Source organism: Bufo gargarizans, chromosome 2, assembly GCF_014858855.1.
Source record: "Bufo gargarizans isolate SCDJY-AF-19 chromosome 2, ASM1485885v1, whole genome shotgun sequence".
Classification (NCBI taxonomy): Eukaryota; Metazoa; Chordata; class Amphibia; order Anura; family Bufonidae; genus Bufo; species Bufo gargarizans.
The window spans coordinates 511,604,557-511,630,167 of NC_058081.1; the positions used below are offsets into that span (position 1 = coordinate 511,604,557).

The window sequence follows — 25,611 nt, forward strand, 5'->3', positions numbered from 1 at the left end:
TGAATTGTCATAGTCATATTGTTGTTTGACCGTAACGCGGTTGCCGGTGGCAACGTGTTGTTGTCGGTTTGCATGTGCATTTTCCCTTTAAGGTGTGTCTCCCTGCTGTTTGGTGAGTGAGGGGTTAATCTTCTAGCTGGTGGGGATTTAGGTGTGTCCTGGGTGTGGCCACTATGTAGATATTACCTGTGGCTTCCTGGCTGGAGTCAGTTGTACTCCAGCCTTGTTTGGTGTTGGAGCTCTGCTCCTTTCCTGGGTGATTCTGCCCAGTCCTTGAGGGCCACCTTGCTGGACATAAATTGTCTTCCTTTTGTATGCTCCTAATACCTTACCTCAATTGTTGTATGTTAGGGGTGGGTTTATGTTCAGGATGTCTTGTACGTCTCGATTGTTGTTACATGTCTGGGCTGTTGTTGGTGTTTGTCCCTGCATGTATGTATGATGTTTTTCCCTGTGTATTGTGTCCTCCGGAAGGGGGTTGGTTTCCTGGAGGGGTGAACCACTAGCCTGTATGCAGCGCTGCCTGGGGCTGCCATGCACCTTGCGGCATGGGGGTCCTGGCGGAGTCTGGTGTGCTGGATACCTGTGTGAGTTGTTGGTACGGCATCCTGTTTGGTGTTAGGGCTCCTGTACGTATGCACGGGTTCCAGTTGTGGAGACCTCGGCACGTAAGTGTGTGTCTAGTGTTCATACCTACCGATCCTCTTGCTGCTCCTATCTGAGGGATTATCAGGGTGACTCAGGGTCCCAGGTATGAGCCGTCCTACCATCAGGGTCCGCTCATACAGCTAGGAGTTAAGGAGAGGATTAGGGACTCTTTAGGAGGTGACCAGCTTCCCTTTTCCTGGCTTCTTGGCCTAGCAGCTATCAGTAATCACTCTACATTGTACGGTGGACGGTCCCCCCCCCCCGTGACATGAGTATACTGGAGTGTGATTATATATTGTTATCTGACCTCTGTTACCAATCCACCACAGCGACATCACTATGACAGACGCCACAGAACAAGAACTAATATATTAGAAAAACGGATACAACAGCAGAATTTAGCAGCCCTCCGATGTGTGAGGGATGTCCAGTATTTCAGATATCAACCACTACACTCATGTGGAGATTACTTTCAGCTATTGGTTCTTCCTGTTCAGTAATCATCCAGTGATGCTGGAAGATTCACACTGATCTGAACTATTCCTGGCACTGCTTTAAAGGGGTTCTGCACTTTGTTTAAACTGATGATCTATCCTCTAGAGCAGGGATGTCAAACTCGTGGCCCTCCAGCTGTTGCAAAACTACAACTCCCATCATGCCTGGGCATACTACAGCTATCAGGGAATGATGGGAGTTGTAGTTTTGCAACATCTGGAGGGCCATGAGTTTGACATCCATGCTCTAGAGAGATCATCAGCTTTTGATCGGCGGGGGTCCGACACCCAGGATCCCCGCCGATCAGTTGTTTGAGAAGGCAGCGGATCAGAAGCTGATGATCTATCCAGTGGCGTTGCGAGGGGGGTGCGGGCCGCACCGGGTGACACCAGTCTGATGGGGTGTCACCCGCCGGAGTTCTCCTTAACTAACTAACTTTAGGCAGGGCCGGCGCTTCCATAGAGGCGGGGGGGGGGGGGGCTCTCTCCCTCCCCCTGTACTGCTGCCTGCTGCCGCTGCCTCCGCCAATGAGAAGAGGGATGGGAGGAGGAGGGGAGGGGCTGTGGCCACTGCGCCACCAATGAAGAAAACTGACCTGTAATACAAATACAGGAGGCGGGTGCCGGAATCAAATAGCCGCCACCCGACCTCTATGACAGGGAGCGGCACCTGAGGGGTTAACTGCCACTGATCGCAGCCCCCTATCATAGAGGTCGGGTGCCGGCTATTTCATTCCGGCACCCGCCTCCTGTATTTGTATTAACATTGAGGGCGCCCCCCCCCCCCCCAGTATAATAAACATTTTGTGCACCCCCCCCCCCCCCAGTATAATAAACATTGGTGGCGCAGTGGGAAGTGCCAATGAGGGTTAAAAAAATAAATAAAAAATGAACTCACCTCCTCCAGTTGATCGCATAGCTGCCGGTCTCCTATTCTATCTTCAGGACCTGTGGTGACATCACTGAGCTAATCACATGGTCCATTACCATGGTGATGGATCATATGATGTACCATGTGATGACCACAGTGATGTCACCACAGGTCCTGAAGCAAGAACAGGAGACCGGCAGCTGCGCGATCAATTGGAGGAGGTGAGTTAATTTTTATTTATTTTTTTAACCCTCATTGGCACTTCCCACTGCGCCACCAATGTTTATTATACTGGGAGGCGGCCGCACTCAATGTATATTATACTGGGGGGGGTGGCCGTACTCAATGTTTATTATACTGGGGGGGGGGGGGGCGCTCTCAATGTATATTATACTGGGGGGGTGGCCGCACTCAATGTTTATTATAGGGGGGGCGCTCTCAATGTATATTATACTGGGGGGGTGGCCGCACTCAATGTTTATTATACTGGGGGGGGCGCTCTCAATGTATATTATACTGGGGGGGGGGGCGTTCTCAATGTTTGATATACTGGGGGGGGGCGCTCTCAATGTTTGATATACTGGGGGGGCGCTCTCAATGTATATTATACTGGGGGGGTGGCCGCACTCAATGTTTATTATACTGGGGGGGGCGCTCTCAATGTATATTATACTGGGGGGGGGGGGCGCTCTCAATGTTTGATATACTGGGGGGGGCGCTCTCAATGTATATTATACTGGGGGGGTGGCCGCACTCAATGTTTATTATACTGGGGGGCGCTCTCAATGTTTATTATACTGGGGGGGGGGGGCGCTCTCAATGTTTATTATACTGGGGGGCGCACTCAATGTTTATTATACTGGGGGGGGCGCTCTCAATGTATATTATACTGGGGGGGGGGGCGTTCTCAATGTTTGATATACTGGGGGGGGGGCGCTCTCAATGTTTGATATACTGGGGGGGCGGCCGCACTCAATGTTTATTATACTGGGGGGGGCGCTCTCAATGTATATTATACTGGGGGGGGGGGGGCGCTCTCAATGTTTGATATACTGGGGGGGGGGCGCTCTCAATGTATATTATACTGGGGGGGTGGCCGCACTCAATGTTTATTATACTGGGGGGCGCTCTCAATGTTTATTATACTGGGGGGGGGGGCGCTCTCAATGTTTATTATACTGGGGGGCGCACTCAATGTTTATTATACTGGGGGGGGTGCTCTCAATGTTTATTATACTGGGGGGGTGCTCTCAATGTTTATTATACTGGGGGGCCGCACTCAATGTTTATTATACTGGGGGGGTGCTCTCAATGTTTATTATACTGGGGGGGCGCACTCAATGTTTATTATACTGGGGGGGCGCACTTAATGTTTATTATACTGGGGGGGCGCACTCAATGTTTATTATATTGACCTTCTACTATGCAGTCTGTATTCAGAATGCTATTATTTTCCCTTGTAACCAAGTTATAAGGGAAAATAACACAGTGAATAGACTTTCATCTTAGCAACCAAGCGTGAAAATCGCACCGCATCCACACTTGCTTGCGGATACAATGAGATTTTCACGCAGCCCCATTAACTTCTATGGGGTCTGCGTTGCATGAAAACGCACAACATAAAGCATGTTGCGATTTTCACGCAGCGCACAAGTGATGCGTGAAAATCACCGCTCATCTGCACAGCCCCATAGAAGTGAATGGGTCCGGATTCAGTGCGGGTGCAATGCGTTCACCTCACGCATTGCACCCGCGCAGAAATCTCACCCATGTGAAAGGGGCCTAAGGGTGAATAGGACAAGGGTTCCAGCCCCTAAGGGGGCTAATAGTAAGTGAAAATAAAACACAAACACTAAGGCTACTTTCACACTTGCGGTAGTGTGATGCGGCAAGCAGTTCCGTTGTCAGAACTGCCCGCCAGATCCGCCGATCTTGATGTGACTGAAAGCATTTATGAGATGCATCCGGATGCGGATCCATCTCACAAATGCATTGCAAGAATGAATCCATGTCTCCGCTTGTCATGCGGACAGACGGATCCGTCTTGTATCTTTTTACACATTTTTACCGGCATGCGCAGACCGAAAGGACGGATCCGGCATTCCGGTATTTTGAATGCCGGATCTGGCACTAATACGTTCCTATGGGAAAAAATGCCAGATCCGGCGTTCAGGCAAGTCTTCAGTTTTTTTCGCCGGAGATAAAACCGTAGCACGCTGCGGTTTTATCTTTTGCCTGATCAGTCAAAATAACTGAACTGAAGACATCCTGATGCATCCTGGACGGATTACTCCATTCAGAATGCATGGGGATATGACGGATCAGTTCTTTTCCGGTATTGAGCCCCTGTGCCGAAAAAGAAAAACGCTAGTGTGAAAGTACTCTAAAATATTAAGTTTAAATCCCCCCTTTCCCAATTTTACATATAAAAAATATATAGAATAAACATATTACATAGCGCTGCGTCCGAAAAGTCCAAACTATTAAATTATTAAAAAATATCTCCTATGCGGTGAGCATTCGCCATTTTTTAGTCACCTTGTCACCCCAAAAAATAGGATAGGACTGTTCAATTATGGGCCGAACGTTTCATAAAATGCAAAATGCACGTGGCTTTTTTGCTTGGTATTGAGTATCGCAATACTTTTTTATGGTGATGAAAGCGAATCAAAATTTTGGTATTGAAACAACCCTACGCTGATCTGATCGGTGTAGCGTTCTCACGATACCAAAATTTTCATTCGGTTTTGATTTGGCGACTAAAAATGTAATTTGGCTCCTAAATTTTTCAGTTCAGGAGCCAATGGCTACTAGGTATTTTTTTTAGTCTGGAGCCCTGCTATCAGAGGCCGGCGCAGGCGGCGCGATGACGTCAACGCGCCGCCTAAGCCCTGAGCCGTACACAGAGCGGGACACAGGCCAGAAGAGGCCTGCATCGCATCGCTGCCAAAGAGGTAAGTGTTTTTTTCCTTTTTTTTTTCTTTTGTACAATACTGATGGCTAGTGGCACATGATAGGAGAGGCCCTATGGCTACTGGCACATGATAGGGGGGGCGCCTATGGCTACTGGCACATGTTGATGGGGGGATTAGGCTACTGGCACATGATTAAGGGGCATCTATGAGGGCACATTTCACTGGCACATTATTGGGGGACATCTATTGGGGCACTTCTTACTGGCACATTTTTGGTGGCACTATAGGGGCATCTACTGAGGCCACAAAGAACAGTTATTTTATATGGGGGCTCTGTATAGGGGCATTTTATACTGGGACACATTGTGTTGGGTACTATGGGGAAGGGGGGAGAGGACTACTACGGGGCACTGAGAAGGGGTATTTTATGCTTACAAATTATGGGGGACACTGAGGGCATCTACTGGCGCACTATATATCGGGCATTTTATACTGGTACATTATGGGGGCACTAGGGGGGAGAGGAGCACTATGGGGGCATTTACTGGGGTCACTATATAGGGGTATTTTATACTGGCACATTATGGAGGCACTATGGGGACATTAGCTCAACTGGGGACATTACAGGGGGGTATTTTTTGCACTGACACATTATAAGGAGAATTATTTCTACTGGGGGAAGGCATTATGGTGGGCTTTATTACTCCCCCATGGTATGAGCCCCCTAGTAGCAGCACCAGCCTCTCCCTGCTCTGCTATCCCTCTGACCCTTCTCCAAATCCTTATTATGAAATCTTTCTCATTAGGATAAAACACATCATCAGCTCCACCGAGCCCCCGGCCAAAGTGTGGAAGTGGCGTCCGAGATCCCCAAGGGCCAAGCCAAGTAATTGTAAGTTTTCATATGAAATATGTTTGTTATATACATATAGCCTACACTGTCAGGTGTCACCCAGGGGGGGGTGACACCATTTTCTACCGCACCGGGTGACACCAGCCCTAGCAACGCCACTGGATCTATCCAGAGGATAGATCATAAGTTTAAACAAACTGTAGAACCCCTTTAAGGGGCATAAAGGATTCCTTCGTTTACAAGTAAAATCTACTTTAGTGTATGGTGGTTTGGATACTATAAAAAGAAGAAATCCCTTATCTCCCCCAAAAAAAGTTACAGGGATTTTATTAATTTTTTTACATATTTTCAAGTGTTAAATTAACGCTATCTTTTTAAAGGAATTTTCTGAGTCTGATAAAAACATTGACGGGAGCAGACCTAGTGTAAGAAAAGAAAACACTGTCACCTTGTCAGAGCATCCCAATTGCAGCGCTGTTGCTTCCGATCCCCACTGGAATGGAGGTGTGACGTGCCATCTGCATCCCCGTGCTGGCCAACCAGTGGCCTTAATTGAATGGCACATGACCACTGAGCCTCCTTAACACATCACTGCTGAGGACATCGATTTGCCAATGAAGAAGGCTCATGACATTTTTGGTCTGGCAGGGACCAGAGGCAGCGGGAACGGGAGCTATGATGCTGGAATCGAGATGCTCCGACAAGATTTTATTTTTTTACACCATGTCCAGCCCTGTGCTGCCAAAACTACCTACTGGCTTTCAAGCAGGAGGTAAGTGGACTTCTAATCAGCTGCTACATTGAATGTAAGGCTATGTTCACATCTGCATCGGAAGCTCTGTTCAGGGTCTCCTTTGCAGCTTCCGTCAAAAAGAGCTGCAAAAAAGTCCTGCTGGTAGGACTCTTTTTGTTCACTGGAAAAGCGCTGTCCCAAAGGGGACGTAAACAGACCCTATGACAATCAAACTGCTCCGTTCAGTTTAGTTATGTGCTGTATCCAGCATTTATTTTCATTATTTTGTTCTGCTCTTCTAATGGAGCAGAACAAGAGACATTACTAGTGTTGGTGTGAATCTAGACTAAGTCTTAAAGGGGTTGTCTCACTTCAGCAAGTGCCATTTATCATGTAGAGAAAGTTAATAGAAGGCACTCACTAATGTATTGTGATTGTCCATATTGCCTCTTTTGCTGTTTGGGTTCATTATACACTGCTTGTGTCCAGGGGTCACGGCCACTGCTGCAGGACAGGTACTGGGTGGTCAGGACAGTAGATGCTGCGCATGTGTGCCTATGGTCCACGTCACCAGAAAGGCACTTTTTTCCATACTGTACAAGCACGGCCACCGCTTCTGGATTTCAAGGTGTTATGTGTATAATGTGATGGAAAAATTAATCAGGACAATCACAATACATCAGTAAGTGCCTTGTGTTAACCCTGTCTACATGATATATGCCATTTGCTGAAGTGAGACAACCTCTTTAAGCCATGGTTCGTCTATAACAGGGTTAGCAACCTTCGGCACTCCAGCTGTTGTGAAACTACAATTCCCAGCATGCTCCGTTAATTTCTATGAGACTTCTGAGAGGAAGTATACATGCTGGGAGTTGTAGTTTCACAACAGCTGGAGTGCTGGAGGTTGCCTATCCCTGGTCTATAAGCTTGGATTATAGAAAGTTGGTGGATACCTAAATATGGTTACGTCACCACAGAGGCCCCGATTGGCTTCTGGGCTCAGGTGACATTTCGTCAGCACTGACACATTCCATTCTAAACTAAGGACCAGTAGGGATCTTGAGAGCCAGACATGAGAATTAATTGAAACTGCAATAGTAAGTATATTATACAAATTGTATAGTAGTTTTAAATCAATAAATCCCTCTAAGTTTAACAATTTTATAAACTTTGCCAACGACCAGAAGACAACTGTCCAGGGGTACTAACAAATGACTTCTATTACCTGAAGAAAAATATCAATCCAGAATCCTGTTCCTTAGAGACATTCTCCACTCCTACTAGCAGCACATTAGAGGCATCTGGAAGAGGTGTGAAGAATAATACAATTACTACAGTGTAGGTAGCTACTACATTGAAGGGTCTCCCAAAACCCCCTGAAATGTATGTTATAATACAGCAAGCAGAGGTAGAGATTCGGGAAAGTAGCTGTGGGGAACAGCTGAGGTGCATAATCAAGCACCCCCCATGGACGTTGTTTTCTTCAATTCTGAAGAAGGGGGGGGGAAGAAGAAAATAATGCAGGCAGTTCTTTTTAAAGGAACACTAAACCTGGAGAGGAATACTAAAGAAGAAACATGGCTGGCCCTACTATTGTAAGCACTTTCTGCATGATCCTGACAGTCTTGTAGAAATCCTGGAAGAAGAAAGGGTTTAATCTTCTGCTGATCTGCTACATCTTCGGCCGGAGATGGACCTGGGGGGGGGGGGGGGGGGGGGCTAGTCTATAGACAAGGTGCCAGGGAGCAATATGAGGGGCTCTGGCATTAGAGGGGGCATTATAGGCTTTGGATATCCCCTTTAATGTCTCAAATGTACTTTGAAATTAAAGCATATAACAAATGAACAACTTAAGATGGAAATAAATCGTGGGATAACTTTGCTTGACAAAATTGAATCTAGACTTTTGACTTCTCAAAGTAGACCCCTCTTGCAGATATAACAGCTGAGCATCATAGAGGCATTGTTTCTACAATGGAATTCAAATATTGTCCAGAAAGTTCTTCTGCCCAACGTTGTTGCAGAAGTTCTCACAATAGTGTTACACTTGTAAGTTGCTTTGTTTTCACCCTTTTGTCCAGTTTATCCCTAGCAAACTCAATGGGGTTTCAGTCTGGAGACTGTGCAGGCCGTTCCATTCTTTTGAAGCCTACTGCCTTGTTCCTGTCTTCTAAGGAAGCCTCTGATATCATCTAGAATTATGTTTTGGGTCATTGTCTTGCTGTATTATGAATCCCTGACCAACTAGGTGTAGACCAGAGGGTATTGCATTGGGCTTCAAAATGCTGTGGCAGCCCCTTTTGTCCAGTGTGTCAGTCACCCTCTGCAAGTTGCCAACTCTGGATCCAGCAAAAGAGCCCCAGACCATCACGCTCACACCTTTTTGTTTAAAAGGGTTTTCTGACATTTTAATACTGATGACCTAACCTTAGGATAGGTCATCAGTATCTGATCAGTGGGGGTCTGACACCTGTGACACCCGCCGATCAGCTCTTTTGAGAAGGTAGCGTCACTCATGTGAGCTGCTTTCTCACAGCTCACCAAGCACAGCGCCGTACATTGTATAGCCGCGGCCATGCTTGATATTGCACTCAGCCCCTTTCACTTGAATGGAGCTAAGCTGCTCCTAGGGTTTTGTTCCCACGGCATTCCCTTTGCAGCAAAACTCACATGTGCCCTTCATTCTCTGGGTCAGTACGATTACAGCGATACCACATATGTCTAAATAGTGTAAAAATCAATTTAAACTTTTAAAAAGTTCTACTGAGCTGTGTGGGGGACAATCTGTAGTTTTTATTGATACCATTTTGGTGTGTGTATGACTTTTTGATCACTTTTTTTTGGGTAAGAGAAGCAATGAAAAAATGACGCCATTCGCCGTATTGAAAAAATATTTTTATATTTTAATAGTACAGGCATTTTGGACACAATAGCATTTTTGTCTACATTTTTAGTTTTTTATAAATTAATTTTTTTATTCTACGGAAAGAAGGATGATCAAATCTTATATATTGTTTTTTTTTTTTGTTTTTTTGTTTTTTCTTTCATATTTTTCTTAACAGTTATTTTTTTCGGTGAATCTTTCATTTCTTGTGTTGGCCTGCTACCTGCTGGCCAAAATAAGAATTGCAGCTTCAATACCCTGGGCCTCTTCAGAGAGACCCAGTGTATTAAAACCAATTACCGGCCTCCTCATTGGCTGCAGTGGATGCTGGTAAGAAGACTTCTGCGTGCTTCCGGGTTTTTCACCCTTTAGATGCCGTGATCACACTTAATCACGGCATCTAAAGGCTTTAATGACCACGATCATTGCCTGTCACGGTCATTAGCCACCGGTCTCTGCTGTTTGAAATAGTAGAGACCCCCCCTGGCCATAATCCCCCCTGCACGCATCAAAGTTAAGGGGTTGCACGTAATTTCTGCAGCTCCTATGAAAAGGATGCATTTGAGGAGTAGGAAAGCCCTGTTGGTCTGAGTATACTAGGGCTGAAACGATTACTCGATTGAATTGAGTAATTCGACACAAACAAATCCTCGATGAAAAGATTTGTTTGCGTCACGTGACCACGGATTGGGAGTTAAGCGCTTGCTATTACTCCCGCTCCGTGGTCTTCCGCTGGCCTGCAATACTCACCTTTACAGCAGGGGGCCTCCAGACACTCCACAGCACACCCATGGTCCCGCGCTGCACTGACGTACGCACGCTGTGACCGTGACATAAACCAAATAAAAGCTTACTAAATGCATGAGCGAGCGGCCGATGGAGTGTCGGTGGCGCTCCTGCTGGAAAGGTAAGTTGGTGTGACTAAGGCTGGGCGCCTGGAGTGCACAGCGTCATAGCAACCAATGACACTGTGCACTTGGGGTGTCAGGAGGAGCAGGGGGAAGAGCTGCTGGCACAAGGGGGGGGGGGGGGGGGGAGAGAGCTGCTGGCACAAGGGGGAGCTGATGTCACTGGGGTGGGGGGAGAGCTGAAGGCACTGGGGGATAGTGGAGCCGATGGCACTGGGGGATAGTGGAGCCGATGGCACTGGGGGGAACTGAAGCACTTGGGCTGATCACAGGGGGAGGAAAACAGTCTATGAATTCATTTTTTTTCTTAATAGAATACTCTATTTCTAAAATAATCATTTACTGCAGCCCTAGAGTATACACTGTCAGATTTGGCATTTCTGGGGCAAAGTTGTCAGGTAGCCACCAATGGTCCTCTAGGCCCCACTCTCAACATAGCACTGCAGCTTGGGCACTTCTGCCACTGCTCTACAGCTAGGAGGGGCTCCCCACCATGACCCTGTGCTGCTGAATCATCTGCACAGGCGCTATGTCCACCCCTTTTGTTGTTTTTTTACTTCAGCCAACTACCTGTGGCCAGCAGGGGGCACCAAGCATTTCCTGGTTTGTGTGATGATAAAGTCCACCCCTGTATATACGGTACCTTGATATAGCCACTTGTGTCTGTCAGCAATGACTTACCCCGAGGCAAGCTTGGCAGTTCACAGTACCCGTGTGATGCCAGATCGTGACACAGGGTGCCCAGGTGAAACTCATCAGCCGTTGCAAAGGCGGTGCACTGCAGCACATCCTGTAGACAGCAGAGGAAGAAAGGAGTAAGTCACAGCTCCAGTACCATGTACAAGACATAAAGGGGCAAATTTACTAAACCTGTAGATGACGTAAACTCAGATAAGCTGTCTACACCTGCAGCGGATTTATCACAGGGCTCAGGCTGGACGATGAAAAGAAAACGGGGGACCCAATACCCATTTCCCCAAAAAAACATTCCCATTTAAAAACTGATTAGGTCCGGATGCGTTCAGGGTGTGTTCAGTGAAACTCGCACCATTTTGCAAGCAAGTTCAGTCAGTTTTGTCTGCAATTGCAATCGTTTTTTTTTGCACAAGTGCAGTGCGTTTTGATCCGTTTTTCACGTGCGTGATAAAAAACTAAAGGTTTACAAACAACACCTTCTAGCAACCATCAGTGAAAAACTCATTGCATCCGCACTTGCTTCCGGATGCAATGCGTTTATCACTGAAGCCCTATTCACTTCTATGGGGCCAGGGCTGCGTGAAAAATGCAGATTATAGAACATGCGTTTTTCACGCAACGCAGAACTAATGCGTGAAAAAAACCGCTCATGTACACAGACCCATTGAAATGAATGGGTCAGGATTCAGTGCGGGTGCTATGTCACGCATTGCACCTGCGCGGAAAACTCGCTTGTGTGAAAGGGGCCATAGTTTGCGACTCTTAATTCTCTGGGTCAGTACGATTAGAATGATACCCCATATGTATATATTTTTTTTATGTCTAAATAGTGAAAAAGAAAAATGTAAACTTTTTTCACATCACCATATTCTGACCCCCGTAACTTTTTAATAGTTATATCTACTGAGATGTTTGGGGGCTCAATTTTCCAGGACAATATCTAGTTTTTATTGATACCATTTTGGAGGATGTGGGACTTTTTGATCACAGTTTATAAAAAATTTGGGGGTAAAAGAAGCAATAAAAAGAAGCCAAATTGGCCATTTTTTATCTTTTTTTTTTTTCAGTTACACCATTCGCCATATTGGGAAAAAAATATTTTTATATTTCAATAGTATGGGCATTTTCAGTCATGGTGATACCCATGATGTTTGTATTTTTTGTTTAGGTATTTATTATACAGAAAGGGCGGTGAGTTAAACTTTTATATTTTTTTTATATATTTTAAACTTTTTTTTTGTGATTTTGAAGTTCATATATGAGCCTATAAAAAATTTGTTTTTTAATTTTGAACAATCATGTATTTTAAAAATGAATTTATTATTGTCTATTGCTCATTTATTTTGTTGGCATAACTGCTGTGGGTCTCGTCAGCGAGACTCGGAGCATTCAAAGCAATTACCAACATCCCCATTGGCCCCAATGTCGGTAGGATGTCCAGAAGCGCGAGCTTCTAGGTTTTCTACACATTAGATGCCGTGATCTCACTTGATCACGCCATCTAAAGCCTTTATTTACCACTATCGGCATTATTGCCGGTCGCGGTAATTAGCTGCAGGTCTCTGCTTTTTGAAACGGCAGAGACCTACCGGCTGCATGTGCGAGTGGGCGCCATGTTTAAACATCGCTCCAATGAAAGGGTTAAATGGCTTCTGTCACCTCCCCATTGTGCAATTTTCATTAGCCGACATTAGCAAATAGCTAATGTCAGCTGAGTGCAATCATACATGTCCTACCTTTTGTCTGTGGCTTATTTCTTGTAAAAATCATACTTTTATCATATGCAAATTTCTTCACTACCAGCAAATTGGGCGTGTACTTGCTGCCGGTAGCCGCTGCATCTGCCGCTTCTAGACACGCCCCATCTCCTCTTGATAGACAGGGCCAGCGAGCGCTCTCCTCCTCCCCTTGGCCCCATCTGCTGCTGAATTCCCGTGCCTGCGCCGTAACGTTCCTCGATTGGCACAGGCGTACTGAGTGAAGGACGCATGCTTGCCAGCTCCTTCCTCAGTGCGCCTGCGCCGATTACGTCACACTACACCCGGAAGAGAAGACTGCCGATTATCGCTAATGCCGGCAGTCTTCTCTTCCGGCTGTAGTGTGGCGTAATCGGCGCAGGTGCACTGAGGAAGGAGCTGGCAAGCGAGCGTCCTTCTCTCAGAGTGCCTGCGCCGAATGAGGACCGGTACGGCGCAGGCACGGGATTTCATGGGCAGAGAGGGCCAGCGGGAGGAGGAGAGAGCTTGCTGGCCCTGTCTATCAAGTGGAGGAGGGGGCATGTTTATAGTCCGAGGATGCGGCGGCTACCAGCAAGTAACCGCTCAACCTGCTGGTAGTAAAGTAATTAGCATATTATAAAAGTACAATTTTTAAAGAAATTACAGCACAGAGAGGTAAGAGTGATATATATGGACTAAACTGACATTAGCAAATAGCTACTGTCCGATACTGAAAATTGCTAAATGGAAGGGGGGGGGGGGGGGGGAAGGTGTGACAGAAGCCCTTTAAAGAACATCTGTCAGCAGATTTGTACCTATGAGACTGACTGACCTGTTACATGTGCACTTGGCAGCTGAAGACATCTGTGTTGGTCACAAGTTCATATGTGTCTGCGTTACTTCAGAAAATGTTTTAATATATGCAAATGAGCCTCTAGGAGCAATGGGGGCGTTGCCATTACTCCTAGAGGCTCAGCTCTCTCTGCACTGACGCAACCTCTGCACTTTGATTGACAGGGCCAGACATAACTAGGGATGAGCAAATTGACTTCGGCTGCTTCATCCGAAGTTGATTCGCATAAAACTTTGTTTTAATACTGTACGGAACCGAACCAGAGTTCAATATCAAGGTTTTTTTTACAGTAATAATTAATTCCCAAAGTTATTACACAAAGTCTCACGAAAAATGTTTCCGTTTTTAAAAGTGACAATTCTTGTGCATACCACATTTTCAAACTTTTTGGCTCTTTTCAAAAAGTAGGTGGTGTTTAGCGCAAGGGTTGCGGTCACCGACGGTTTGGCAAATTTACACTAAATGACGCCAGAAAACGGCATAAATTATAGTAAAAATCTACTTCAACTCCTAGTTAGCATAGATAGCACACAGACTAACAAAAATGCCCCAAATTTAGAAAGAATCATGGAAGGGAAGCAGGTCACCACTGCAGCCACCGACTGGCAGCAGCGGCGTCAGACAGGAACTTTACATCCTAATTTCTCAGCGGAGCCGCTGAGGCCGCGGAGTGAAGGAGGCTGCGCCAGGAAGCAGGTAAGTATCCCCAAAGGATGCTCAACCCCCCCCCTCATTGACAGGCGCCTCTTATGTGCTGTATTACCTCAGTCTTTGACAGCAAAGGCAGATTCGTTCTTGATGGCTGCTTGGTTCTGGATGACTTCATAGGTCTCTTGGTGATGGGGACGGTCTGTTTGGATGAGGACTCTGAATATAATCTACTTGTGGACAGTGTCTTCTGGGGGACATGACGGTGGCTCCAGCATTTAGGGCATGAGAAGGTCTTCTGGAATGCAGCCATATGCGTGATGCCTGGATGTGGGAGTGCAGGAGGTACCTCAGGTATAACACTGGTCCTTGTCCTTCCAGTAAAGAGTCTGTGCTGAACCTCCACGTTTTGTGGATTTCTAGTCCGACACATTTGTGCTATAAGATTTGGAGTCTTTCGTAGTAGTCCGCTCATGGTATATCTCATCGAGCCTGAAGACAAAATACAGGTATTCTACCCAAATTACCATATAGCCTATGGAACTCTACCTGACTATGTCCTCCACTCATAGGACAGAAGATACATGGGGCCCTCCCTTCATTCTCTATGGGGCTCAGCACTGCACTTGGCTATCTCCCATAGAGAATGAATGCTTGCTCAACCTGCCGATCCAGTCACGTGATGGTCACAGGACCCCTATTCTCGTGATGAGTGGGGGGACCCCACCAAACAGATACTTGTGGACAGGTATACTTTTCTATCTTGGACCTACTGACATGTTTAACTAAAGCCCCTATACAGTGATGGCTAACCTTGGCACTCCAGCTGTGGTGAAATTACGACTCCCAGCAGCCAAGCAAGGGGGGCATCTTGGGAGTTGTAGTTTTACCACAGCTGGAGTGCCGGAGGTTAGCCATCACTGCCCTATGATAACTCTGGATCCTGTTTTTTCCCCCGACCTTTGCCTTGTACTGTTCCGCTCTTACTCCTCCTAGAAATTTATGAATACATTCTCATTATCCAAGGAGTGTATCCCTACTCACTGTCAGCACTGACTGGGTGGCCTCCTTTTCAACTGGTAAAGCCTCGTTCACACGTCAGTGTTCGGTCAGTGATTTCCATCAGTCATTTTGAGCCAAAACCAGATGCGAGACTAAACACAGAACAGGAGCAGATCTCTACCTTATCTCTGTGGAGGATCCAATCCTGGTTTTGGCTCACAATCACTGATGGAAATCACTGACGTGTGAATTGTCAGTTTATTTATACATTTCTGGTAGGAATAACAGAGTAACATAACAGAGCTGTGAGAAAACATGCTATAGAAATGGTATGTGGGATATAGTACTGTTTAATAAAAATTTAAAAAACGCGACACGGTAGAAGATCTGTTAACCAGAGTATCACAGTGACCTGACAGCAAGCAGAGATCTTGACAACAGTAAGACATAATGTATACAAAACTTATAGAAAGCTGCATTTTTATTATCCATCTAAAAACAACCCCTGTCCAGACGCCCTATTCAGATCTATGGACACCAGAAAGGGTGATCTATGATGAGACCCCTACCCTATGGAAAGGAGAGGTGGTAAGCCCACTACTTCCTTCAGAATGGTCGCCATGTAATACTTTATTTCCCTCAGGGTCCATTCACATGTCCGTAGTGAATTACGGCACCCCCATAATAGAAATGCAATTGCGGACAAGAATTGGACATGTTCTAATTTTTTCCGGACCCGCGGACCACTGTCTGTTGTCCGCATCCATTCCGTCCCTATAGAGAATGAATGGAGCCTCATAGGTGAAATGTATAGACAGATATACTTACCCCCTGTGACAACGGCCAACTACACAGTCATTAGAGATTAGTCAGCATATTTGTATCCTGCCACAAGGGAGGTGGGGGTTAGTTGGGCAGCGTCCTGATTTTTTGATTTGCAGCCAATGCAGGTTATGTCATCATGGCTGATAATGTTAGATGACCTTGTGCTGTCATGTGCAATGCCCAATGAGACTCCATGCAATTTTTTACTATCTCGTGCACTAGATTCTCCATCACGCCACACAGCACAGGGAGGAAGCGAACTTGCGACTTTCACGCGACAAGACGCAACACTTACCTGTATGAGGGAAACCCCGCCCACTCCGCCTCTCTCAGCTCCACCCCTTACCGTTCTTTTTGGCTACAGGCGCTTCCCTCTAGCCGCCGCCCGCTTGTTATTAGCAGGAGCAGATTCGACGTTGGCAGCTGCTGAATTTTTACTTAAAAAGAAAATTATGAAAAATTGTATAAAATTCATACCATTTTTACGTTCATCTTTTTTGGAGGGAAATAGACTCAGGTGAAAAACCAGACAGTGGAAATGACGAATGTGCGGGTAAAGGGAGGGGGATAGCTGTGAGCTCCGGCTGTCCCTGTAATGACTGCTGAGGCGCCGGGAGGAGAGACCGGGCTGTGACTGCGGAGGCATACGTATGACTGGCGCTTTACTTCAGTGTTCTGTGCATGTAATTATATACTGTATAGGAAGAGCACTGCTTTACTGCGGACATTGACAGACACTGTCCTGTGGCTGCACTCTCTGCCAGGGACTATACACTCTTTCTCACACTGTATGGGGGCACTTTCAAGCAGGGTATGGGAGGACCCAAGCTGGCACAGAGAAATCTGGTAGGTGCTATGCATAGGCACTTTCTGGCTGCATAATGTATGCAGGGACTATATATTGGCAGGGACTATATATTGTTGGCAACAATATACAGTCCCTAGCAGAGTGCCCCCATACATTATGCAGCCAGAATGCTATACACAGCGCCTACCCGAGTGCTCTCTTTTACACTGTGCCAGTCTCAGTGCTCCCATATGCTGCCAGTATGTGCCCCCATATAGTTTCATAGTGTGCCAGAGGCCAGAAAGCGTGCACCAATATATAGTCCTTGGCAGAGTGCCCCCATACATTATGCAGCTAGAGTGCTATCATAAGCCGTCCAAGACAAAGTACCCCCATAAAAAACAAATGTCTAACAAGAGAGTGCTCCTGTATGCTGTGCCTCCATATGGTGCCAGAGTACCCTCATCAGGAGCCCCCATGAGGGCACTCTGGCACACTTTGGAACTATTTGGAGGCACAGCCTAGAGGAGCACTCTCTTGTTGAATCTGGGAGACATTAGTTTTTTTTTTTTTTTTTTATGGGGGTACTTTGTCTTGGACGGCTAATGGCACTATGTCTGCATAATGTATGGGGGCACTCTGCCAATGACTATATATTGGTGCACGCTTTCTGACCCCACTGGCACACTGTGATACTATGGGAGCACTTTCTGGCTTAATCTGGTAGGCGTTGTGTATAGGGGCATATAGTTTGGCACTCTGACTGTAAGCGTCACTCTCACTATTAAGTATAGGCGCGTTCTCCAACTGGGATTATATACGGGGGGCACAACGTCAGTGTAGCGATACACTATTCTGTCATGTATCAATGGTTTATACTTGGTTGACAACCCCCTGTTAAAGGGGTCTTCTAGTTGTGGTACGGGGCACAACGTCAGTGTAGCGATACACTATTCTGTCATGTATCAATGGTTTATACTCTGTTGACAACCCCCTGTTAAAGGGGTCTTTTAGTTGTGGTAAGTTATCACCTGTCCACAGGATAAGGGATAACTATTAGATTAGTAGGGGTGCTACTGCTGGGACTGAACAGAGCAGCAGATCGAGCACCCACGCTGCTGCTCCATTCATCGCTGTGGGTCCAGCAGTAGGACCCCCTTCAATCTAATAGTTAGATAACTTGTCACTACCAGAATACCCCTATAAATCTGTAATGGTGGTCATATTGTTACCCAAAAATAGATAAAATTATTATTATTTTTTTCCGAGGTGTTCGTTTTTGGAATGTATTCAGATTTGTCCAATAATTCAAATTTCCCGATTTCTGTTGCAGGCCCCCCTCTGCTGAAGGTACTAAATGCCTTAACTTCATGTTTCTTCTTGCACAGACGATACGCCCAGTAAATCAACAAGATGGAGGCTCCCTGCCCGCTGTCTGCCAAATTTGAAGGGTGTGTGTCTGTTTGAGCAGTCCTGTTACATCAGAGCATGTGTTCCCCTGCTTGAGGTCTCAGGAAATTGCCAAACTCAGGAACTCATCTGCCTGATCCTGAGTCACCACAGTTTGTAAAGTAACCAACATCCATATCATTCACGGGCAAACGTAACTGCCCCCCCTAACGCTGGGTTCAGACCTGAGCGTTCGCGATGGAGCGCTCTGTATGCGCGATTGTACTGGCGTTTGCAATCGCGCATACAGAGACAAGCGAACTCCCATTGTCGCGCGTTCCCGCTAAAGTCTATGTGCGGGAACGCGCGACAAGACGCCCCAAAGAAGCTCATGTACTTCTTGGGGCGTCAGGTGTTTTACAGCGCGATCGTGCGTGCTGTAAAACGCTCAGGTGAGAACCATTCCCATAGGGAATCATTGGTTCTTGCCTGTTGAGTGTTTTACAGCGCGTAGGAACACGCTGTAAAACGCTCAGGTCTGAACCGAGCCTAAAACTCAGGAACTGGTGGCACCACCTTTAGCATATGCTTGTGATCAGGGGACTTCAGCCCTCTCTTCTTTGCAGAACTAGTATAAGCTGATGACCAGGACTCCAACAGCAGGTGTTCATTTTCCATGCAGCGCCCCTCAAAACTCCTGAAAGTTTATTCATTTAAAGTAATTTTCCAGTGTTTCTAGCATAATTTTTTCCTTCCATATGCTCACCTGGGTTCTGATAATCTGTGCTGCTGGAGGTCAGCTCTGAACAGAATCAGCCTTCTTCCCCCTCTGGTAGCTGACAATATAATCCATTTAGAAAAAAAACCTAAAAGTTGCCCCAATTATAGGAGAGTCCAAATTGACAGACGATGGGGCAAAACAAGTAGGCAGGGCCAGCAATACCGCAGTACAGCACAAAATACTGCCCCAGCAAAATCAAATACCACAGTGCAGCATAGCATACTGCCATATCACCATACTGAGGACGGTGATACAGTTGAATTCAGGAGGGCATCTGTGGCTGCTGGGCAGGTGCATTAGTACCATAATTAATGCTAAGAGCATCAGATCGTCATGTACCTTGAGGAGGGCTTGGGTGGCCCAGTGGGCATTAGCCCACCTTAAATTTGGCAACCCTGCTGGCTATGAGAGGGAGTGAGCATGCGTGTCCACCAGCCCTCAGCTCAGTGCTATACACTTTGAACTATGTAAGTAAATGTCACTGGATTGGTTGTAAATGGAAAACAGTTCGTTTTTTGTGAACTGTATGTTAAATATATTTACTGGTGGTACAACCCCTTTGATAGACGAGGGCTTGATTGTGGGACCCTGGTTTATTATCACTAATAGGGTATATATGTCGCTCGTATCATTGGGGGACACATAAGACCATGGGTATAGCTGCTGCCACTAGGAGGTGGCACTAAGCTGAAAAGTGTTAGCTCCTCTTCCCAGCTGTACCCCTATAAAGTTCTAATTTTGATGATTGGGCTCTAGGTGGTCTTGAACTGGCTGTTTTCCCCACCAGTAGGTCCACAAGCCTGCTGCTCATTCCCCACCTCTAGAAGGCAAGGAGGAATGGCAGATCTCAAATCCGCTGTTACCCGATCGGGTCACCTTAGCCACTCCTTCAGGGAGTCCCCTCTGTTACCGATATAGCTGCCTTCCCCAAGGGGCAGCACACTGATGAAGCTGACACGGCTGGGCAGAAACCATTGGATAGGTAAGTATATTACCTTCTCCTTGTTTCCTGGTCCTGGGTTAATCGTCCCCCATCACGTTCCTCCTGGGCCTGTGGGGGAGAGTTCCCAGCAGTCGCATGCCTCCTGGGGCGGCTGTTGATTTTCTCTTTCGCTCATCAGTATGCTGTCTCAGGCCTTCCTCTGTCACCCGCTTGGACATCCGCACTCTGTTCCGGCTGGAAGTCCTTCCAGTCGGCCCCGCTCCTGCTCAAGGTCCTGGCTTTTTGACTGCACCTTCCTGGCCGATTTAGGGAAGGGAACCATCTTTCCGGTGTGAAATCTTCACACCCATGCATTCTCCTGTGGAGTTCTGCCCCCATTCATTAAAAAAAGAAATAATCACAGCCCAAACAGGTGGTTGCATTTGCAACCACCGCATGCGTTACCCTCTACCGCACTACCCCCCTTCCCCCCACAGTTGGAGAATTCTGTGCAGATAAACCATATATGTTCATTGCATGTTTCATATTTTGTGTGTGTGTGTGTGTATGTATGTGTGTATATATATGTATGTGTGTGTGTGTCTATATATATATATATATATATATTTTTTTTTTTTATTATTTTTCAGGACGTTTGCATACTACACAGTGAAAGACAGACTAACGCAGATTCTAACAAAAGTGATAGACACTGTACATCGGAATAAAAATACGTTCTTTGAAGCTCATGGGGACGTAAGTGAATTTACTATAAATCAGAGACTGTAATACTGATGACCTAGAGCAAATACATCTGGCAGGAAAATCTGCAGGGAGTCAACCAGAAGAAAACCGCTGCATGCATGCATTCCCTGCCAAAACAGCCTGCCACATGTATAGTGCTAGTGTGAAGCTCGCCCTCTGATAGATCATCACTGTTAGATTGAGGGGTCCAACTCGCAGGAGTTTCCTAATTTCCCTTTGCCTAAGCATTAACGGAAAATAACACTGTGGCCCAAGATCCCAGCTCACCCACCTTAGCTTATGGCCGCGTTCAGACGAGCCGTATTTGAAATGAGTATGTAGTCCGGTTTTATGTTCTGGAATCCGCTACTAATGTTAACGAATAGAGCTATTCACATGGGCGTATAATTCCCATCAGTATTTGAAATCCGCAGCATGTTTAAGTTTTGTGCGGATTTGTTGTCTCCAAATACACACATTACAGTCTGTGCAGTGCATAAATAATGAAAGGAAGGAAGAAATACGCATGTAAATCCTGATGACAATACTGATGGTAAGGCTACTTTTACACTAACATTTTGGTTTCCATCTGTGAGATCCGTTCAGGGCTCTCGTAAGCGGTCCAAAACGGATCAGCTTTGCCATAATGCATTCTGAATGGATTGTGATTATCCATATTGCTTTGTTTGCTGGCTGGATTCATTTTTCCATCACATTATACCCTGCTCGTTTCCATGGTTACAGACCACCCTGGAATCCATCAGTGGTGGTCGTGCTTGCACACTTTAGGAGAATGTGTCAGCCTCTCTGGTGGTCAGGACCATGGGACTGCACATAGGCTGGTGCTTTTTCCTATGTTGTGTAAGCACCGCCACCACTGATGGATTACAGGGTGGTCTGTACACCAAGGGAAAAAGCAGTGTATAATGTGATGGGAAAATGAATCCAGCCAGCACCAGAAGCAATATGGGATAATCACAACTACATTAGTAAGTGGCTTGTATTATCTACATGATAAATGCCACTTACTGAAGTGAGAGAACCTCACTCCCTAATAGCGTGTATGAAAACTGGGAAACCCCTTCAGACTTAATAGGTCGGGTTTGTTTCAGGAAGGAATGGAGGCAGAGAAAAAGGCTTTGTCTTTCTTTTCCAAACTGCGGAACGAATTGCAAACCGACAAGCCCATCCTGCCGCTGAACGACGAGAAGCCGGACACACAGATCTGGAATCAGTACCTGGACTACCAGAAAACGCTACTGAGCAATGGTGAAGAGCCCAGCTGGTTCCGGTCCCCTTGGCTATACGTGGAATGTTACATGTATCGCAGAATTCAAGAAGGGATGTTGCTGAGGTGAGAACTGATGATGTCTGTGAATGGTTTGGTTTAATGATAATGATTGCACAGCACTGACTTTAGTTTAGTGAACACTGAAAGCTCATTTACCCCGAAAATAAAAACCTTGACATGGCCTAGTTAGGAAAATTCAATTTGTTGTCATAGCTTTAAATAAGAAACTAGCTGCCTGCAGCCACCACTAGAGGGAGCTTACTGCTGAATTCATAAAACAGTATGCAATTAGCTCCCTCTAGTAGTTGCTAGCATTCAGAATCTCAGTATAATGTTTATAGAACGGCTTATTAAGCCTTCTTAAAAGGGTTTTCTGAGATTTTTATACTGATGACCTATCCCGGGACCCCCGCCGATCAGCTCTTTGGAAACGCTCTGTGAGCGCCGCAGCTATCTCTCTGTTCCCTAGGCCAGTGACGACACGTTCATGTGTGACGTGTCCTAGGAGAAGCTGAGCCCCATTCAAGTGAGTGGGGCTGAACGAGATACCAAGCACAGCCGCTATACAATGTACAGCGCTGTGCTTGGTAAACTGAGAGAATACTGCTGAGGATAGGTCATCGGAAAACCTTTTTAAGGCTTCTGTGTGTTAGTAAATGTGTTTAGTCTCCTTTTTCCTATAAATGTAGGAGCTTGTGCAATTTTGGTTGTACACAGCAGCCAATTGAAACCTGCTAAGCAGCAGTGTAAAGCATGGGGGAGGATCTAAGCAACATTCTTTAGTTTGTGAGAAGGCAAGAGATGCGATTCAGACTTGCTCAAACTGTGATTGAGAATGCAGCTGAGTTCGAGTCAATGGTTGCCTTTGTGACACTGTCTTATGTTTTCACACAGCCCTCCAATATCTGAATTTGACGTCTTTAGGGATGTGAAGAATGAAAGTTTCTTTCAGTCCCAGCAGGCGATGTTGGCTCTTTGCATTCATCTTCAGGAGCTTAAAGGGAAGATTAATAGTCTTAGTAATGATGAGGTCCGGGATGAGATCAACAAGCTGCTGCAGGTGGGTACTGCCAATCACACGAGTGGCAGAAATGATGCCTTGATTTAAAAGAGATTGCGTCCCATTGGGGTGACTCTTTCCATATGGCATATGGAAGTGGTTGTCCACTCACGTTGCCGTAGGAAGGCTAGCTTTTTTGTTGAACAAATTGTACTTTTTAATAGCATAACTTGGTCCCTTAAAGCAGGGATCAGTAACCTTCGACACTACAACTCCCAGCATGCAAGCATGCTCGGCTGTTCTTGTTACTTTCATAGAAGTGAATGGAGCATTCTGGGAGTTGTAGTTCACGAATACCTGGAGCTCCAGAGGTTGCTGATCCTTGCATTAAAGGGAATCATTATCCAGTGGTTTGCGTAGACACCATAAGGGGTCATTTATTAAGCTGGAATACACCTATATTAGCACAACAGATTGCAGCAGTTAATTGTGCCGCAATCTGCGACTTTTCACTGCTCACGCCAGGTTTAAAGAAGTGGGTGTGGCGGGGAAGGAGATGGGCTGGCAGACCCGTCTCATTCATATTTTCCTATGCCTAGTTTAGGTGCAGAAAATAATCAAAATGTTAACAAGCTAGGAAGCTGGCTTACATTTAGAAGCAGAACTGGATGCGCCGAAGTTATGTAGAGGCCGGCACCTCTACATTATTTCAGAGATCGACTGCCAGCGTAGGGGCTTTATTAAGACCGGTGTCTGAAATGCCAGTCTTAAATTACCCCCATAGTTGTCGTTTTTCTTTTGTTGATCCGAGGCTTCGTTCCCGAGTTATACTTTTTCCTAATATGCAAATCAGAACCCCAAAACAATGTCAGAATTGCATTTGTTCACAATTTCACCCAAGTAAAACCTATTATTTTTTTTTTTTTTAATGCAAGACAAGATATGGTTAAAAAGATTTTCCGACATTTTTATACTGATGGCCTATGCGCCAGGATAGGTAATCAGTATCTGATCAGTGTGGGTCAGACACCCGGGACTCCTGCCAATCAGCTGTTTGAGAAGGCATCGGCGCTTCTATGAGACAACACGTGTCACATGACTTAGAAGCAGCTCAGCCCCATTGAAGTGAATGGGGCTAAGCGCAATACCAAGCACAGCCGCTATATACTAGACGGCACTGTGCTTGGTAAACGGTGAGAAGGCAGCGGCGCTGCCTTCACAAAACAGGTGTTGGACCCCATCGATCATAAATTGATGACCTATGCTGAGGATAGGTCATCAAAGTAAAAAAAAAAAATTGGGAAAAACATTTTAATCAAAAGTTGCCATTAGAAAATATTCAGCAAAATATAAGTCATCATACGACTACAGGAAATTAACAAAAATGTTATTGGCCTTTAAAGGTGAGGAGGAAAACAAAAAAAGAAAATTGGCTTGGTCATGAAGGGGTTATGGTTATACAGATACCAGATTGACACACTGGTTCTGATTTAGATATTAACACATATATGTTTCTGTGTTTTTCACTTAAAGGTGTCTCTATGGGGAAACAAGTGTGACCTTTCAATATCCGGGGGTCAAGACAACTCCCAGAAGACCAGCGTACTGTCTTCGCTTGAGGACTTCAAAGCATTTATACTGGTGGATGATATGGATTCTCTCTGGAACATCCTCTCAAGGAACAGAGATGGGAACACCGAGTCAAGAACAAGGGTTGACATAGTCCTAGATAATGCTGGGTTTGAGTTAGTCACTGATTTTGTCTTGGCGGATGCCATACTGTCTTTGAACCTGGCCACGGAAGTTCATTTTCACGGGAAGGTCATGCCATGGTATGTCTCAGATACCACAAAGCGCGATTTTGACTGGACAATTCAGCAGTGTCTAGCCATCAACAACAAGTGGATGTCAAAGTGCGGACAGACCTGGAAGGAAAACCTAAAGAAGGGACGCTGGGTCTACCATGAACATCTTTTCTGGACCCTGCCCCATGAGTTCTGCACCATGGCTGAAGTGGCTCCCGATTTATACACCGAGCTGCAAAAATCTGACTTAGTCTTCTTTAAAGGAGACTTGAACTACAGAAAACTTACTGGAGATCGGAAGTGGGACTTCACTGTGCCCTTCTCTCAGGCACTCCGATCCTTTCACCCTGCTCCATTGTGCAGTGTTAGAACCCTGAAGGCCGATGTGCAGGTGGGGTTGCAAGCAGGGGTCGGAGAACGACTCTCAGCAACGGAGACAGACTGGATGATATCTGGCAAATATGGCATCATCCAGTTTAGTCCTGCAGTTTGATGCAGTTTTCTTTCTCTAGTCCCTCCTATGCTTCAGTTAGCGTGGCATGCTGCATATGTCTGTTAAAGCTTTAGTAACTGAACGTCGTTGAGCTTCAGTTTACAGCAGTCTCGCTTGTCATTCCGACAGATGAAAATTAAATTGGACTTGTGCTCTTAATGTAATAGCTACACATGAGCTATAGCTTTAAAACCGTCTGCCTAATATCGTGTAGGTCCGTCTTGTGCTCCTAAAACATCTCAGATCCGTGTGGCGCCAGCAGCAGATCCCGTTATGAAGTGGAACCTCCATGGATTGGAGACGCATCAATGAGCCTTTGACCCTGTCACCAGTTCACCGATTGTCTTTCTT

At 45.9% G+C, this 25,611-nt stretch overlaps 2 protein-coding genes across 6 annotated transcripts in view; one reads left to right on the forward strand and one right to left on the reverse strand.

Annotated features, from left to right (window-relative positions):
• The window catches only part of LOC122926552 (required for meiotic nuclear division protein 1 homolog), a 30,812-nt gene extending 14,445 nt beyond the window's left edge, over nt 1-16,367 (reverse strand). Inside the window, exons 1-4 of one of the 2 annotated variants that reach the window (XM_044277953.1) lie at nt 16,344-16,367; nt 14,337-14,713; nt 10,988-11,096; nt 7,740-7,815 (exon numbers count right to left, since the gene is read on the reverse strand). In XM_044277953.1, coding sequence (XP_044133888.1) covers nt 7,740-7,815; nt 10,988-11,096; nt 14,337-14,708 — 557 coding nt within the window. In that variant the 5' untranslated portion in view covers nt 14,709-14,713; nt 16,344-16,367. Of the gene's footprint in view, nt 1-7,739; nt 7,816-10,987; nt 11,097-14,336; nt 14,714-16,051; nt 16,163-16,343 lie in introns of those variants that run through there. The other variant, XM_044277954.1, reaches the window with a different exon arrangement.
• Nucleotides 16,368-16,612: 245 nt separating this feature from the next.
• LOC122926553 (damage-control phosphatase ARMT1-like) lies at nt 16,613-25,604 on the forward strand. 4 transcript variants are annotated; one of them, XM_044277956.1, is made up of 6 exons: nt 16,613-16,696; nt 18,169-18,286; nt 20,578-20,683; nt 21,784-22,025; nt 22,857-23,022; nt 24,496-25,604. In XM_044277956.1, exons 2-6 carry the CDS (start codon nt 18,249-18,251, stop codon nt 25,258-25,260), a joined length of 1,317 nt encoding a protein of 438 aa, XP_044133891.1. In that variant the 5' UTR covers nt 16,613-16,696; nt 18,169-18,248; the 3' UTR covers nt 25,261-25,604. The 4 variants fall into 4 exon arrangements, with proteins under 4 accessions (XP_044133891.1, XP_044133890.1, XP_044133892.1 ...); XM_044277955.1 differs by having other exon boundaries at nt 18,224-18,286; XM_044277957.1 differs by having other exon boundaries at nt 16,624-16,731.
• Nucleotides 25,605-25,611: the final 7 nt, after the last annotated feature.